The sequence below is a fragment of the Rhyacophila brunnea genome, unplaced genomic scaffold, assembly GCF_057557595.1.
Source record: "Rhyacophila brunnea isolate RB1 unplaced genomic scaffold, BYU_Rbru_1.0 scaffold_3, whole genome shotgun sequence".
NCBI lineage: Eukaryota > Metazoa > Arthropoda > Insecta > Trichoptera > Rhyacophilidae > Rhyacophila > Rhyacophila brunnea.
The window spans coordinates 9,782,346-9,799,249 of NW_028232965.1; the positions used below are offsets into that span (position 1 = coordinate 9,782,346).

The 16,904-nt window shown below is 32.5% G+C and overlaps 1 protein-coding gene across 1 annotated transcript in view; it reads left to right on the forward strand.

Moving 5' to 3' along the window:
- The window catches only part of LOC147067854 (glycine dehydrogenase (decarboxylating), mitochondrial), a 95,144-nt gene extending 80,622 nt beyond the window's left edge, over positions 1-14,522 (forward strand). Inside the window, exons 16-18 of the mRNA XM_085952563.1 lie at positions 10,979-11,151; positions 13,127-13,207; positions 14,280-14,522. Coding sequence (XP_085808689.1) covers positions 10,979-11,151; positions 13,127-13,207; positions 14,280-14,390 — 365 coding nt within the window. The 3' untranslated portion in view covers positions 14,391-14,522. The remainder of the gene's footprint in view (positions 1-10,978; positions 11,152-13,126; positions 13,208-14,279) is intronic.
- Positions 14,523-16,904: the final 2,382 nt, after the last annotated feature.

The following is a 16,904-nucleotide window of genomic DNA, read 5'->3' on the forward strand; positions in this document are numbered from 1 at the left end:
CCCGACCGTCTGCCACGATAGCCCCTGATCGTAAGAAAATCTATTGAGTCGTTCCCTGAACGAATTGGAACAATTTCTATTTTTAGGCACGATTCACCCGAAGATTACCGGGAAAGTACGACACAACAACATAAATTTGACGTTTACATAATGAAAGCTACCTGACGTTATTCATCACTTTAACAGACAATAATAATATCCTAGTAAATACAATCAGCAAGTCGTGACTTGCCTAAAATTCATATCTTGCATTACTTATAATTGTTAACACTCTAGCAATTGGGCGTATATTATTAACCAATCAAATCAAGCGTCAACACGATTGAGTCGGTAGCTGAATCGTTTCCTGTAATTGATATATAAAGTCGACTATTGCTCACGACGATTGCAGCGCTCGAAATGGAAAAGTTTACGAACCGGAGCGCTCGACAGTTTTCTGAAGAACAATACATAGATATCATAGTAAGAAGACATAGTTATCAAATTTTATGTGTATTTCATACAAATAAGTGTGTTAGATTTTCTATTATATGGCCTATCTAGCTCAGACAGTCAAATTATTTTTTCCACGAGACGGAGCGATAATTTTACCGATTTCACGAACAGGAACGGCGCTCCGGTGCGCTCCGGTCCATTTCGAGCCCTGGACGATTGTTAAATCTGGTTGGGTCTGCTGGTGTAATTAGGCTTTAAAAAAACTTTAAAAAAAACAAACTTTTAAAATAATCATGTGTACATATTTAAAATAGATTTGTAATGGGATTATTCAATAGTTTTTACGAGGAGATTAAAATAATATAGGTAATAGAACATCGATATTGAACCTTTTATGCTTACGTATTAAAATACAAACAGATATTATTTGTAATAATGGGTGGCATGACAATATAAATTATAAGAGAAACAGGAACAGCATTATATTTATTAGATTGGTGTATTTATGTAACATAAATGCTTGTTCATGTTATGAGGCGTCGTCCTTTGTTTTGTTTACCGTTTATCCTTAAAATAAGAAGATATTTCATCATCAGTGTATTCTTTCATAAACCCGGTCAGAAATAATACATAAAAAGTGTAAATTGAAATTCGATGCTTATTCTTGTGCAAAAATACAATAATATATCAATCACCATCTTGAAATAACACCAATTGGTGAAAAAACCATTGAAAATCGATTTTTGTTCATATTCCTATGTATATAAGAATATGGTTTATTTTTTTCAAAATTCGTCAATTGTGAAGCTCTCTGTATAGTAAATACATACTTATATAATATACAAGTGATTTATGATCTTTCGCGTGCTACAAGTGGCACGCAAGCCATTGGTTCGCCAATACAATCAATCATGGATACTATTGAGCGCATCAAAAAATACAAACCCTAAAATAATATTATTTTTAAAAATAAATGTGATTTCGCCATCGAGTCGTAGATTAAGTTTAATATTACATTCATAAAGTGGCTAAGGTGTCTCATCAGTCATCAGTAGGTAGTTTTTGTAAAAGTGTCTATTATATTGTATATTATAGATATTTAATTCCGTACATACCACCTAGCACGCACATCATAGCACAACTCAATCATCACTCGACGTAGGACACCTGTTACTATGTGGGTACCGATCGCCAAAGAAAACCCGAAAACTTCATATCAAATTTATTTGTATAATAATAATACTTATATTGACATATTATTGTAAAATAATTATTGAAAATATATTTTATTTCCACTGTGAACTTTGAGTTTTCTTATGTTACTATAGTGCCAGGAAAAAAAATGATAGAATTATCATGCGATACTTCATTGAAACAAAAATTTCAGAATGAACCCCTAGTTCAATTTTAGTTGAATTGAAGTGAAGAACATAACACTTCTCAAGCAAAGCAATGAAAGTAAGACCCGTTTCACACGGTACACCTGTGTAGCGCCACCGGTGTGACGAGATTTCGCATTTACACATTGTAACTGAATGGGCGCGTTCAGACGGGGACACACGATTGTAGCGTTTATTTATATTACACGGGACACCTGTGTCCAGCCACCGGTGTGTCGAGATGCCACATTTACAAATAAACGAACGCGACACTCATGTGTCTCCGTCTGAACGCGCCCATTCAGTTACGTGTAAATACAGCCGCTCGATACACCGGTGGGTTGACACAGGTGTCCCGTGTGAAACGGCTCTAATGCTGCCATTCGTAACATTGATAAACTTTGTGCTAATAAACAAGCACATCCATCGCTTTAAAAATAAATTAATTTAAAAATGAATATTACATTATTAGATATATATATATATATATATATACAATAAAACCTTGTTATTATTCTGTCAATTACGTTTTTTTTTCATTTTTTTATAACTACATGTTTTACTATTTAAAAAGGTGTGTGTATTATTTTATGAAATAAGGTAGAAGCGCCAATATCAGATTTTTGAAGGGGGGCGTAGTAACATAAAGTTTGGAAAGCACTGCTTTAATGTAAGTAACGGTGTAGTTATCACATTATTGTACTTTGGTTATGAAGAAAGTTCAAAAAAAAAACATGTTATTCTATTCACTGAAGGCCGAAATAGATATGAAACAGGTACTTAAAATAACTTTAAAATATGTTTAGCAAATATTATATATTTGGTTAATAACATAATAAACAATCATAAACTATTTTTTATTCAACGAATAATTATTCATAAGATCTGAGAATGTAACATTCTTTTATTCTTCTTCTTCTTTCACCCTGTCACGCCCCAGCATTGAGGCATAGGGCAAGTACAAGTTCTCACCACTTCCCTCATCCATCGCTAGCTCTCGCGCCTCCCTCCATGCCAGACATGCAACATATCGACTGTGGAAAGGAAAAGGGGCGTAAGCCTCAGTTTTTGCAAAGTGGGTTTTATTTGTTATTAGCAAAGTATTCAACTCAATACATGGTATGTCCAAAGGATTTAAGCTGCAAATGACGAATTATTATGAAAATTTAGCTTTTAGTTTTTAGAAATGAAGGGCGTGTGAATTTTACGTCCAGGAAAAGGGGCTCAAACCACGTCAATGACATTATAAGTCGTTTAAGCAATCTTTTGTGGTAAGGAAAAGGGCGGTAAGCAACTTAATCCGTAAATGTATGAGGATAATGGCAGTTTTACTAAACGCTGACCGCCGGCTGGCTCAGGTATGAACCATAATGAAGATTAAGCCACCTAATAGTTTCGCTCGCTCGTTTGACAGTCCAACACGTTTTTCGACACTCTCTCCATTAAAATTCATTTAAAGTATACTAATCCAGTGAAAATGGCAATAGAAAGAAGTTAAAATATTCTTAAAATGTGTGGTGTTAACATGGATGGAATAAACAACACAAAGAAAAATGGTAAGACCTTAAAATTACGCCTTGAAATTTTTATGCCGCACAAGTGAAGCGTCATCGTTAATTCTCTGTAAATTGTTATAAAACATTATGTTACAACTTATATTGTGTCTTAATCATTGGTTAATGATCTCTTGTTCATATTAGATGATAAAATTAATAAAATATTTGCTATATTTACTTCAAACACCGCCGTGCGGTTTATAGGTTATGTGACATGTCCAACACAATTTTAAACTGAACTTGGTCCTATGTACGCTTATATTTACCATTAAAATCGTTGTAATGGACAAAAATTATAATTATGCACCGTATTATTTATAGTTATAACATAAATTTCGAGTAAAATGCGTTTTGTTTTAATTTGTTGTCAATAGCCACAGATCAAAGTGACAAGTGATTGTCAAGAACCAAATACATCCGCAAATATTGGTTATTTGTTATAATTATTGTAAATAACTAAGATTAGCTTGAATCAATATACTATGTCTATCTATATATAATAAAATATTTGCTATATTTACTATTATCATTATTACTATTATGTAATGATTATGTGTCATTTATGGTTTAATAAAATACTTTTTTTCTGAAAATAATAAATTATGATTGTTCTAATTTTAAACTTAATATAATTAAACCATAGGAAATGAAAAAATACTAAATAAACACCTAGTGAAACACTATAAAGAAATACATTCCCAAGGATTTAAGCTGCAAATGACGAATTATTATGAAAATTTAGCTTTTAGTTTTTAGAAATGAAGGGCGTGTGAATTTTACGTCCAGGAAAAGGGGCTCAAACCACGTCAATGACATTATAAGTCGTTTAAGCAATCTTTTGTGGTAAGGAAAAGGGCGGTAAGCAACTTAATCCGTAAATGTATGAGGATAATGGCAGTTTTACTAAACGCTGACCGCCGGCTGGCTCAGGTATGAACCATAATGAAGATTAAGCCACCTAATAGTTTCGCTCGCTCGTTTGACAGTCCAACACGTTTTTCGACACTCTCTCCATTAAAATTCATTTAAAGTATACTAATCCAGTGAAAATGGCAATAGAAAGAAGTTAAAATATTCTTAAAATGTGTGGTGTTAACATGGATGGAATAAACAACACAAAGAAAAATGGTAAGACCTTAAAATTACGCCTTGAAATTTTTATGCCGCACAAGTGAAGCGTCATCGTTAATTCTCTGTAAATTGTTATAAAACATTATGTTACAACTTATATTGTGTCTTAATCATTGGTTAATGATCTCTTGTTCATATTAGATGATAAAATTAATAAAATATTTGCTATATTTACTTCAAACACCGCCGTGCGGTTTATAGGTTATGTGACATGTCCAACACAATTTTAAACTGAACTTGGTCCTATGTACGCTTATATTTACCATTAAAATCGTTGTAATGGACAAAAATTATAATTATGCACCGTATTATTTATAGTTATAACATAAATTTCGAGTAAAATGCGTTTTGTTTTAATTTGTTGTCAATAGCCACAGATCAAAGTGACAAGTGATTGTCAAGAACCAAATACATCCGCAAATATTGGTTATTTGTTATAATTATTGTAAATAACTAAGATTAGCTTGAATCAATATACTATGTCTATCTATATATAATAAAATATTTGCTATATTTACTATTATCATTATTACTATTATGTAATGATTATGTGTCATTTATGGTTTAATAAAATACTTTTTTTCTGAAAATAATAAATTATGATTGTTCTAATTTTAAACTTAATATAATTAAACCATAGGAAATGAAAAAATACTAAATAAACACCTAGTGAAACACTATAAAGAAATACATTCCCAAGGATTTAAGCTGCAAATGACGAATTATTATGAAAATTTAGCTTTTAGTTTTTAGAAATGAAGGGCGTGTGAATTTTACGTCCAGGAAAAGGGGCTCAAACCACGTCAATGACATTATAAGTCGTTTAAGCAATCTTTTGTGGTAAGGAAAAGGGCGGTAAGCAACTTAATCCGTAAATGTATGAGGATAATGGCAGTTTTACTAAACGCTGACCGCCGGCTGGCTCAGGTATGAACCATAATGAAGATTAAGCCACCTAATAGTTTCGCTCGCTCGTTTGACAGTCCAACACGTTTTTCGACACTCTCTCCATTAAAATTCATTTAAAGTATACTAATCCAGTGAAAATGGCAATAGAAAGAAGTTAAAATATTCTTAAAATGTGTGGTGTTAACATGGATGGAATAAACAACACAAAGAAAAATGGTAAGACCTTAAAATTACGCCTTGAAATTTTTATGCCGCACAAGTGAAGCGTCATCGTTAATTCTCTGTAAATTGTTATAAAACATTATGTTACAACTTATATTGTGTCTTAATCATTGGTTAATGATCTCTTGTTCATATTAGATGAATGCTTGCGTTGATCCCCTTGTGCAGGAAGACGCTTACCATCCTGCTCTATTAGTTGAGTTGCCAATCAATTATCATAATTTTTCCAATAGTCGTCTTAGCGATAGCAATAATTTCAATTCTGTTAGCTCGGAAAATTTCTTTTTTAATAAATGGAATTTCTTCAAAGGTGACCTATTACAAATGTATTATGAAATGCAGAGTATTGATTGGAATGCTTTATATAGTACCGATGATATTAATAGTGCAATTGATGTTTTCTATGTAAATATTTATAGTGTATTTTCCAAGTCTTTTCCCATTAAGAAGTCTTCAGGTACTTCGCGCAGCTACCCTAAATGGTTCACTCATAGCATTATTAAATCCATTGACTTAAAAGCCATCTGTCATAAACGATGGAAGCGCTCGAAGTGCCTGAATGATTATGGTGCTTTCTCTGATATGTGCAGAAGAGTTCATCGCGCCATTGACGCTGCTCACAAAGCGTACATTGAGAAAATTTCCTTGAATTTAACCTCAGACCCGAAAACTTTTTGGACGTATGTTAGGAGCTTACGTAACTCTTCTGCACAGCTATCGTCTATGTCTTTTGGGGGTAGTGTATTGAATGGCTATAAATCCATCGCTGACGGTTTTGCTGAATATTTTAGGTCAATTTATTCCACGATTCCACCAAAACTTCAACCTCAACCTGAATACTTTTCGTCTTCTTGGCCCATACTAAATATTGGTCCTCTTGATGAGTCAGATATGAAATATGCTTTTTCTAGACTATATCCGAAATCCTCAGTAGGTCTAGATGGCATTCCTCCATGGCTATTAAAAGGATGCAAAAAACTTTTAAGCGATCCTTTGTTGTATATTTTCAATCTATGTTTAAGTAAATCTACCTTCCCTGAATGTTGGAGCTTAACTCGTATACGACCGGTGTATAAAAATGGCTCGGTATCTGAAATAACTAACTTCCGACCAGTGGCTGTTCTCTCTGCACCGGTCAAACTATTTGAGGCCATTTTACATAAATATATATATACACATGTGGATGGTCAGCTGACTGACGCTCAACATGGTTTTCGATCTACTCGATCAACAGTTACCAACCTCATGGAGTACACTGAATACATATCTCGTTCACTAGACAATCATTGTCAAGTTGATGCAATTTATACGGATATGTCAAAGGCTTTCGATCGAGTTGATCATGATATTCTTTTAACTAAACTAAGTGCAGTAGGCGGATCTATTAATTTTGTAAATTTTTTCAAATCTTATTTTTCGCATCGTTGTCAATATGTCGAGTACGCTGGGTGTGCATCTGAAGTCTTTAAAACTCTTTCAGGTGTTCCCCAAGGATCAAATCTTGGACCAATTATGTTCCTCATATTTATCAATGATATAGTTAAAGCCATGGATGGAGTAGAATTTTTACTTTTTGCGGATGATTTGAAATTATATGCACCAATTCGGAATGAGTTGGACTGTTGCATGTTACAGAAAAATCTCTGTTCAATTGAAAGTTGGTCAAAAAAGAATAAATTAGAATTTAATACTGACAAATGCTTTTGTATTACTTTTTCTAGGTCAAGAACTCCGATTAAATACAATTATATTATGTCAAAAAATTCTTTAAAACGTCAATCTGAGGCGAAAGATCTTGGGATAATTTTTGATTCTTCATTATCCTTTCACTCGCATATAACTTCCACGGCTCTACGTGCGAGTAAGCTTCTAGGATTCATCATGCGACAATCCAAACCATTCAAGAGTCCTAATGTATTACGTACACTCTACGTCTCATTAGTGCGTAGCATTCTTGAATATGGGTCGATTATCTGGTGTCCTTATGAGGTTTCCTATAAGCTTATTTTAGAACGCGTCCAGAAGAAATTTCTTCGATGTCTTTATTTTAAAACATTTAACTATTTTCCTTTCGATAATTCGTCAGATGATTATTTTCCGACTGCCTTTCTACAAGGCATGCTTACTTTTCACCCGCTTGAATCTCGTCGGTCTCTTCTGCTGTTGAAACACTTTTGCCTGTTATCGCGAGGGATGGTTTCCAATCCCGGTGTCCTAATGAATTTGAATTTCCATGCGCCTGTCAATTACCCACGTGGTCGCAGTCATGATTTATTCTGGATTCGAACCGTTTCCTCGCGTCAAGCCTATCAGGCACCATTAGCGAGGGGTGCAAGACTAGTAAATGCGCTCCCTAAAGACATAGACATTTTCAATGATGTACTTTGCATTTTATTTTTGAAACTGTATTTTTCTGTATAAAATTGTATATTTTCCGTTCTCAAAAATTATATTTTTCTGTATTAAATTATACTTAAGTATGTTTTGATTATATATTTTTTTTTGTTATTATTATTGTTATTATATATATATTTCTTTTTCTATATTCTCTTCTCTCTTGTGAGGGTAATGTTTGACTTATAATGTAAATCTCATGTTGTGTACGTCTTGAATTTAGATTTGTTATGTCCACAATGTTTTGTATTCTTAAATAAATAAATAAATAAATAAATAAATTAAAAATAAGTGTGAAAAAAGGCTATTTGCTGCGTAAGTCCACTGTATTTTATGAATACGACATTTGAAATTGGTAAAGAAAAAGGATGTTACCATCATTTTTATCGGTTTTTCTCTAATAACTTACGTAATTAATGTCAGATTGGGAAAATAATACACTAAATTATTAATCATTATGCACTTTAAGTCTGTGTATATTTTTTATTTTGATTTTGACAGAAAATCATTGAAAAAACGTTTTTTGCTCCTCCTGTAAAATTTGCTTTGTGTGGATTACGCCCTTTTTCCTTTTTACAGTCGATATAGATCACGTTTGTAGCACCGCTGCAGGGTGAGGGAGGGCTGGCCATGGACGGAACTCTTGAGGCTGAGACACAAGGGTACGAAGTGTCGCACTTTCTGGCATCATCCGGAACGCATTTCCCATCCACGTAAAGCGTCTCATTGAACATACATCATCTAAAACCACTTCTGAGAAATATATAACCATTATAAAAATCTCGTTCAGTGATAAAAAGAAAGCACGAGGGTATTGTTAAAACATTTGTTTAACTTGGTTGCAATTGGACAATACACGTATGGTTTGGTAATCGGACACATGTGCGTTGAATCCTGCTGGGTGCCGTATTTTTTTCAAAAATATTTTTTCTCGTGACTATACATTTCTCAGAAGTGTTTTCAAATTGTGCATGTACATAAGTCATAATCTATAAATATTTTATTTTGTATCCGAAAATATGTTTAAGAAAAATTTGAACAATTTCACGAACTGTAGACTGGAGGAGACTGTTGACTTTACAGTGTAGGCCTGTAGGGCAAGGGTACTTTTTATCTTCATTTTTATAACAATCGACTTCTAATAAGAATCTTATTTTTGTTGTTGCTTTTTTTAGTTCTTCAAAGTTAAAAATATTTATTTTAAAAGGCATTATATCGTTAAATATCTACCAAACCAAAACAGTTTTAATATTTTCGCATTTTTTATAGATATGGGGAAGCGAGAGAGAATAAAAAATCTTAATGCAGTTTTTCATGGATTCAAAAATATTTTATTAATAATTTGTATAATAATAAAATTAGTGAGAAATTTGACATTGTGTATGTATCATTGGAAATCTTCGGCTAATAATTACTTATTGAAAAACGCAAACAGTCGTCAAGGTGATCGATCATCCGTTAAGGAGGAGACGCATGCCAGCAAAGGCACCTAGCGGAAAAATACGATGCTTGCAATTTGAGACATTTTTTTGATAATTTACAATTTCAACTGTACATTAAAAAGATTTTTGAAGTTATACTACTTTTGGCGCGTATGGGAAAAAAGATCTGAGTGTATTTTTGGCGTGTGACGAAGTTGCGCGCGCCGATGCAACACATAATTTATTATTATGATTATATTCATTTCGGTCTCAAGGGTACATGCGCATGCGAATAGTGTCATTTAGTTAGTCGTTCAATACAACCAAGTAAACAGCACGTGTTGTAAATATAACCAATATTGTGTTATAATAAATATATATGTTTATAAACAAATTTCTGGAGACTAACATTCTACACTGTTAATTTATATTCATAAAACTTTATTTATATTGGAGTGTATATTTTATTTTTCATTGTAAAGATTGTGTATCAAGCTTTGAGGCTATATTTATGTTAGTATTATTTATGAGTAAAATTATATATCAATAAATAAATAAATTTTGTAAATGTTGAGTTGGTAAATAATTCAAAAAATATATTAAAAATGGATTTTTTATTATTTCATCATGGGCACTTCCGAATCGATTATATCCGCTGTATGGCAAAGATGAGTTTTGGTCCAATACAATAAATTATCATGTGCTATAGGTATTACCTATATACTATTTTTAAATGTTATTAATGGATGACATTCACTGAAATCAACAATGACAAATAAAACAAATAAATTCAGTAAATTACCTCGGAAAATGTGACTAATAACTTACTTACTGTTGATGTTGGCGATTTGCTTCACGGGTATTAAAAGCCGTTAGTTAAATTTTGTCGCAATTAAGTATGAATCCTTTAGCATAGTGGTCTACGTGTGTGGGCTCGATACCCGAGAGATCCAGATTTGATTCCTACGGGTGTCTTATTTTTTTCACAAAGATTGTTGATTGACGAAAAAAGATAATAATTAGTATTAAATTATTTTGAACACCGGATAGGTACCCTAAAATTGATTAAAAAGACGGAAGTGTTAGTATTGAGTCAATAAAATATTTATTTAATTGTTGTGCTTTATAATATGGTATTGTGAATGTGATGTATATTTTAAAACAGGTAAACAAAGAGGGCTTCGACCACGAGCTACCGATACAAGTGGTCGTCAGAGCTCTCGCCTGGCAAACAGGAGATATGTCTTTGAAACCTACGTGGACCAAGATTTTTCTAAGATTTTTGTGAAAGGTTTCTTTAGGAAAAATATGAAAATAAATTGTGTATTTTCAACAATGAATTCTAGGTATATTCAGTTTTTAATAAAACCTAATATATCCGGCATATGGATATATTAGATACCAATATAAAAAGTTTCATTTACAAGTAGTGGGTACCTACATTTAATTATCAAGAATTGGTATCCAATATATCGCATTTGTTATATCGCATTTGTAATATGTATATTTTTTAAATTTATAAATATCCCAGGATTCCATGCCCCGACAATGTCGTGGCCAGTAGCAGGAACGTTGATGATTGAGCCGACAGAGTCCGAGGACAAGGCTGAGCTAGACCGCTTCTGTGAGGCTCTCATCTACATCAGACAGGAAATCAAGGATATTGAAGACGGAAACATGGACCAGAGAATCAATCCATTAAAGGTGAGTAATCAGTGTGTGCGTAATGCCAAAAGGTATTTATGTTTGTTTTTCATTCATACGGGTGTTAATATACTCGTATAATATGTATGTTGTTAATGCGCATGGCATGCATATGTATATATTATATGAATACTGAGCAAAGTATCAGTAGGTAATTTTCGTTCGTAATAGTTAGTCACGATCAGTAATTTCGTTTAAAAAACATACATAATACGTGGGTGGGTCAATAATTCCTTAGAAAAAAGCATTAAAACAGGTTTTATTTTTGTATTTTTTTTTTATTTCTCAACATAATTTCCTTGGAGCTCAATACACTTGGTTAGACGTTTCTCAATTTTTTTTAAACCGTCAGAAAAATAAGTTTTCGGAAGGTCCTCAAAATAAGCATTTGTCCGATCGATGACTTCTTCATTTGAAAAAAAACGTTGTCCACTTAGCCATTTTTTTTAAGTTTGGGAAAAGGAAAAAGTCACTGGGGGCTAAATCTGGCGAATACGGTGGGTGGTCGACCAATTCGAACTTCAATTCTTCAATTTTAGCCATTGATCGTAAACATGTGTGAACACGAGCATTGTCCTGATGAAAGAGGATTTTTTTCCTGTTTAAATGAGGCCGTTTTTCTTCAATTTTGTTTTTTAGCTGGTCCAATAAAGATGCATAATAATCTCCTGTTATTGTTTTTCCTTTTTCCAAATAGTCCACGAAAATAATTTCACGTGCATCCCAAAATACAGTAGCCATAACCTTACCAGCTGATTTTACGGTTTTCGCCTTCTTTGGACATGGTTTGCCTTCGCAATCCACTGCTTTGACTGTTCTTTCGTCTCGGGAGTATAGTGGTGTATCCATGTTTCATCTACAGTCACAAAGCGACTAAAAAATTCATCCGGATTGCGTTGCATGAGCGACAACAGGGCTTTAGAGGCCACCACCCTACTGCGTTTATTGTCGACTGTGAGCAAACGCGGCACCCATCTTGCAGAAATATTTTTCATGCCCAATTTGTCATGTAAAATAGAAATGACGCTACCTTTTGAGATCCCTGTAACCTCAATTATCTCACTCAACTTTAATCTTCGGTCACTTAACACCATATCGTGGATTTTATTGATCATTTCTGGTGTAGTCACTTCTACAGGACGTCCTGAGCGTGGTTCATCCATTGTTGATGTACGACCACGTTTAAATTCATTTAACCAGTTATAAATAGTTGCAAGTGAAGGAGCAGATATGCCGTGAACTAAATCCAACTCATTTTTTATTTCCTTTGCTGTTAACCCTTTTATATTAAAATGTTTAATAACAACTCTAAACTCAATTTTCTCCATTTTTCCATTTTCCACAAGCAAATTTTTTTTTTAAATGTACGAGAAACACACAACAACCCGACCAATCTGATTGAAACTTCGCAGCATACTGAATCGGTAGTGCCGCTGCATGAAAACAAACCGCTTGCAGTACTAGTCGCGCCACCTGTCGGCTTTTCTAAGGACTTATTGACCCACCCTCGTATCATTAGAAACATCTTGGACCGTCTAAAATTTTAACACACATCTTTCGCCATGTTTCTAATGGTATTGCAATTTTAATAATGAAAGCTACATTAAATCGACATCCTAAATATTATTTTGAGAGTTACACCAATTCAATTCATCGGTTGGTATACCTATATCCTCTTCCATCTTTTTGATAAAAATACAATACCTATATAATAATATTATGATTCATATTATATGGAGATGTATTTTACTTATATACCTACAGTGTGTCATCCTTAGCGACGTGTACTCGTTTAAGAAATAAATTATACTTCTATGACAAAACTCTGCATTTTTTAAGACAAGCTATCGAACTTGCTAACTGTCATGGGAATCAATGAATTGAGTTGTAGAACAATAAAAGAAAAATGCTGAATAAAATATGCAATTTCAATTAAGCAGCTATGTGATTCCAATTGTCTGTTTTATTTCTATAGATGGCACCACACACACAAGCTCACGTTGTATCAAATGATTGGAACAGACCCTATTCACGGGAGCAAGCCGCTTTTCCAGCCGTGAGTTATTATATTTTTAGCTTTAATTCAAGTGCCAGTCCTAACTCGTTCTATTTTTTAAATATCAAAATTACGGTATTTCTGTTGCTATTATATTTATTAAGTCATTATAGCGTGAGAAGGTAACATTCTTCCAGATTATTATGTAAAGTATGAACTTGTTTGCGCACAACTTAATTTTTATTTAATACATTGAATACTTTTTTTACGTAAATCCCTATATGTTTTTTTTTTAAATATAATTTTACTTATGTCGTGACAGTGATTCGCTGTCATATAACCTTTTCTTCTTTAAGTGATGAGCCGTTGTTCAAGCTCTTCCATCATTCAATCAATTCTGCGAACAATTTTACTAAGCTTTCCATCTTGCCCAATGCCAGGTACATTTCAGTTTCTCAACGTTCTAATTAGAAGATATTTGCACGTCGCTGTTCTACTCCAATTCACAAAAAAAAAAAATTAACCAATGCGTCACTATTCACTATGTATACAGTGTTATCCTGAATATCGCATTATTCATCGCAGAGTTGCCACTCGCTTCTTACATGAAAACATACTACTATAAGTATACAAAATATACAACCAGATGGCAAGTACCATGCCATATAACATTTTCTCTCATAGGGAGCAGTTCCATGCACCTAGTATTGTATAGAATTTATTTATTGGTTTTGTGGATATTTCAACTAAGTATTACATTTTGAAATAAATAAGGCATGCGCCGCATCTACAGCACCTGTGGACCGCACGCCACTGATACAATATTAATATAATATAACATTTTAAAACATATACCTACTTATAAAAGTAAAATTTGCGATACAATTACAGAATAAAAACGTTATAATATTAAAATAATATGGTACTGAATTGATTATTTTGGGGATACTTCGCATCTGCATCATATGTGGACCGCACGCCACTGTTATTCATATAACCTACTTCCTACATGTCAATTTTGTTTTTTTGTCAATCTAGTCCAGTTTCACTTCTAGTTAAAATGATTCACATTCCAGCCTTGTTGGAAAACGAAAGCATTCGATATGACTTACATAATTTTGAATGTTTACAGCCGTTTGTGAAGGGAGACACCAAAATCTGGCCTACTGTAGGAAGAATTGACGATATGTATGGAGACAAACATCTCGTGTGCACTTGCCCACCGATTCTTCCTGATTATTAAGTAACATCCAGTTTGTTTTCATGTCGTTCTTATGCTAATTTTATTATTAAATACATTTTTCCACTGAAAATATCTTTATATATACACTATTTTTAAAATGCATAAAAAATATTATTTGCGACACCGCTTCACAAAATAAAAACTACAAAAAACTTAATTGGTTTTGGATATAAAAGTATTGATTAACACAGTCAGTGCTTAACTCATTCACTGCTGAATAGATAATGGCTTTTTAAATATCACATTTAAAATGCACGTTAATTACGTCAATCGGCCGCCTGGTCATTACGCGCCAGGTGCGTCTTCTGCGCTGAAGACGCACCTAGCGCGTAATGACCAGGAGGCCGATCGATGTAATTAACTTAACGCACGCCTGGCGTGTTGCCATTAGATACATATACATTCACTGCTGACCAGCGAATTACCACATTTAAATATTATGCTAATTGCTACACGCCAGGCGTGTCTTGAGCACTAGTTGCGGTAATTAACTGGTCAGCTGTGACTGTGTTAACTAAACACTTTAAAATGTTAATTTTCGATATACTTTATTTAACTGCAAGTTTCGTAATTCCATCACCAGATTCCTAAGGTACCACTACACTCCCTCTTAACAACATATTAATGTACCCATTTCGTCCACATTTGAATGGCTGACACTGTCAGGTCAGACTCCATTAACTACTACTCTTGGGGATTCGTAACCTTAAGCAGTGTTCACTGTCTTATTTCTAAAGTTTCGTTTTTTTAAATCTATTAACGAACTATCACCCGTATTAATAAGAAGTATATAAATAAAATCAAATTAATTTCGTGTTTAAATTCAAATTTCAAATTAATTAATTATTATAACTGTCATTTTCAATTAACGTTAGTATTTTCAAGATTTTGTTTCAATCTATAATAAATAATCATTTGAATTAACAGGTTAATTAATAATTAATGTTGACGTCATCAAAAAGAAGTGAAATTAAAACTACAGTAACTTGCCCACATTATGGAATAACAAAAGTACAACATTCCTCATATCATTGTCCAAGGAAGAATCAACGGTATACGTGGCAGATGGAAATGTCATATTTCGCAGCTTTAAAATCGTCATACTTTACATAAGTACAGCTCCAACGAAACGTTAAAATATGTCATCTAAACCGCAATTAATAGAGTAAAGACCATTCTGATTGCAGTCACAATACAATAAAGAGTAGCACAACAATAAGATGAAGAAACGGTAAGTCCAAAAACATTTTTTTTATTTCACAGTATCTAAAAAAAATTGGCTAATAAATACATCTGTATACCATTTGATTTTGATAATGTTATATAAATTATGTAATACTAGAGAATATAGTGTTGTGCCTAACAACATGGTATAATAGTATAATAACAACTATTATTAAAATATGATGTCTGATTGCTATGTAATTAGTTTTTTTTTTCTGAATACTGAACTTTGGTAAAAGCTTTTTTTATTATTTCAATGATTAGCAATTTTTTTCATACACTTAATTTTAGTTTTTTTTATATCATTGACATTTTTATATCATATGTTCATAATGACAAATTGGCCTAAACGTATTATTATCAATCACAAAAATTATTTATGATAAAATGCTTAATATATCGTGATAATCGAAGAGTATTATTTAATTTAGTGATTACTCATTATAATAATATATTAAATTATATTCAAATTAATTGTTTATTCGCCGGCCATTTCGATCGTGATATCATTATCATAATTAATTAGTCTTGACAGTGACATGACAATTGAAACTACCGTCAAATACATATAAACTTAATTATTTTTAGAATTGAATAATATATATATATATATATATATCATCAGCGCCAAACCTGTCTGCTTGGTACGTTTACGCATGACACATAGCTCGGAATTACTTGTAGATAATAATATGTTTGCAATATTATCCTGATAATATAAATTATCACAAAATTTATTGTGAAGGGACAACTTTATTTACTAAAACATTATATTTTCAATTTTTTTTTCTATGACAAATTTCGTAGTAGGTACATAACAATAAAATGATATTTACACTATGTTTGTTTTGTAACGACGTTTTTTTACAAAATTAGTGTCGAGGCATATATACTATCATAATATAACTTTTAATAACCTACTTACTAATAAGTACTTAGCATTACAATCGAATTACTAAATTAAATTAGTTTTTTTACGTTATACTTTTATTTTTATTTTACTCAATTATAGACCAGTGGGTCTATTCTATACTTATCGAACACTAAATTGATAAATAGTATCAAACTTAGGGTAGGTTTGTATCAAAATATTAGCACTTATTGTAACAATTACACGAAGCTGGTTTTTATTGTTGCAATAAGTGTGATATTTTAACAGCAGCAAGATAGGTGCTGTTAAAATATAGCACTTATTGCAACAATAAAAACCAACTTCGTGTAATTGTTACAATAAGTGCTAATATTTTGATACAAACCTACCCTAAGTTTGATAATATTTATCATTTTATC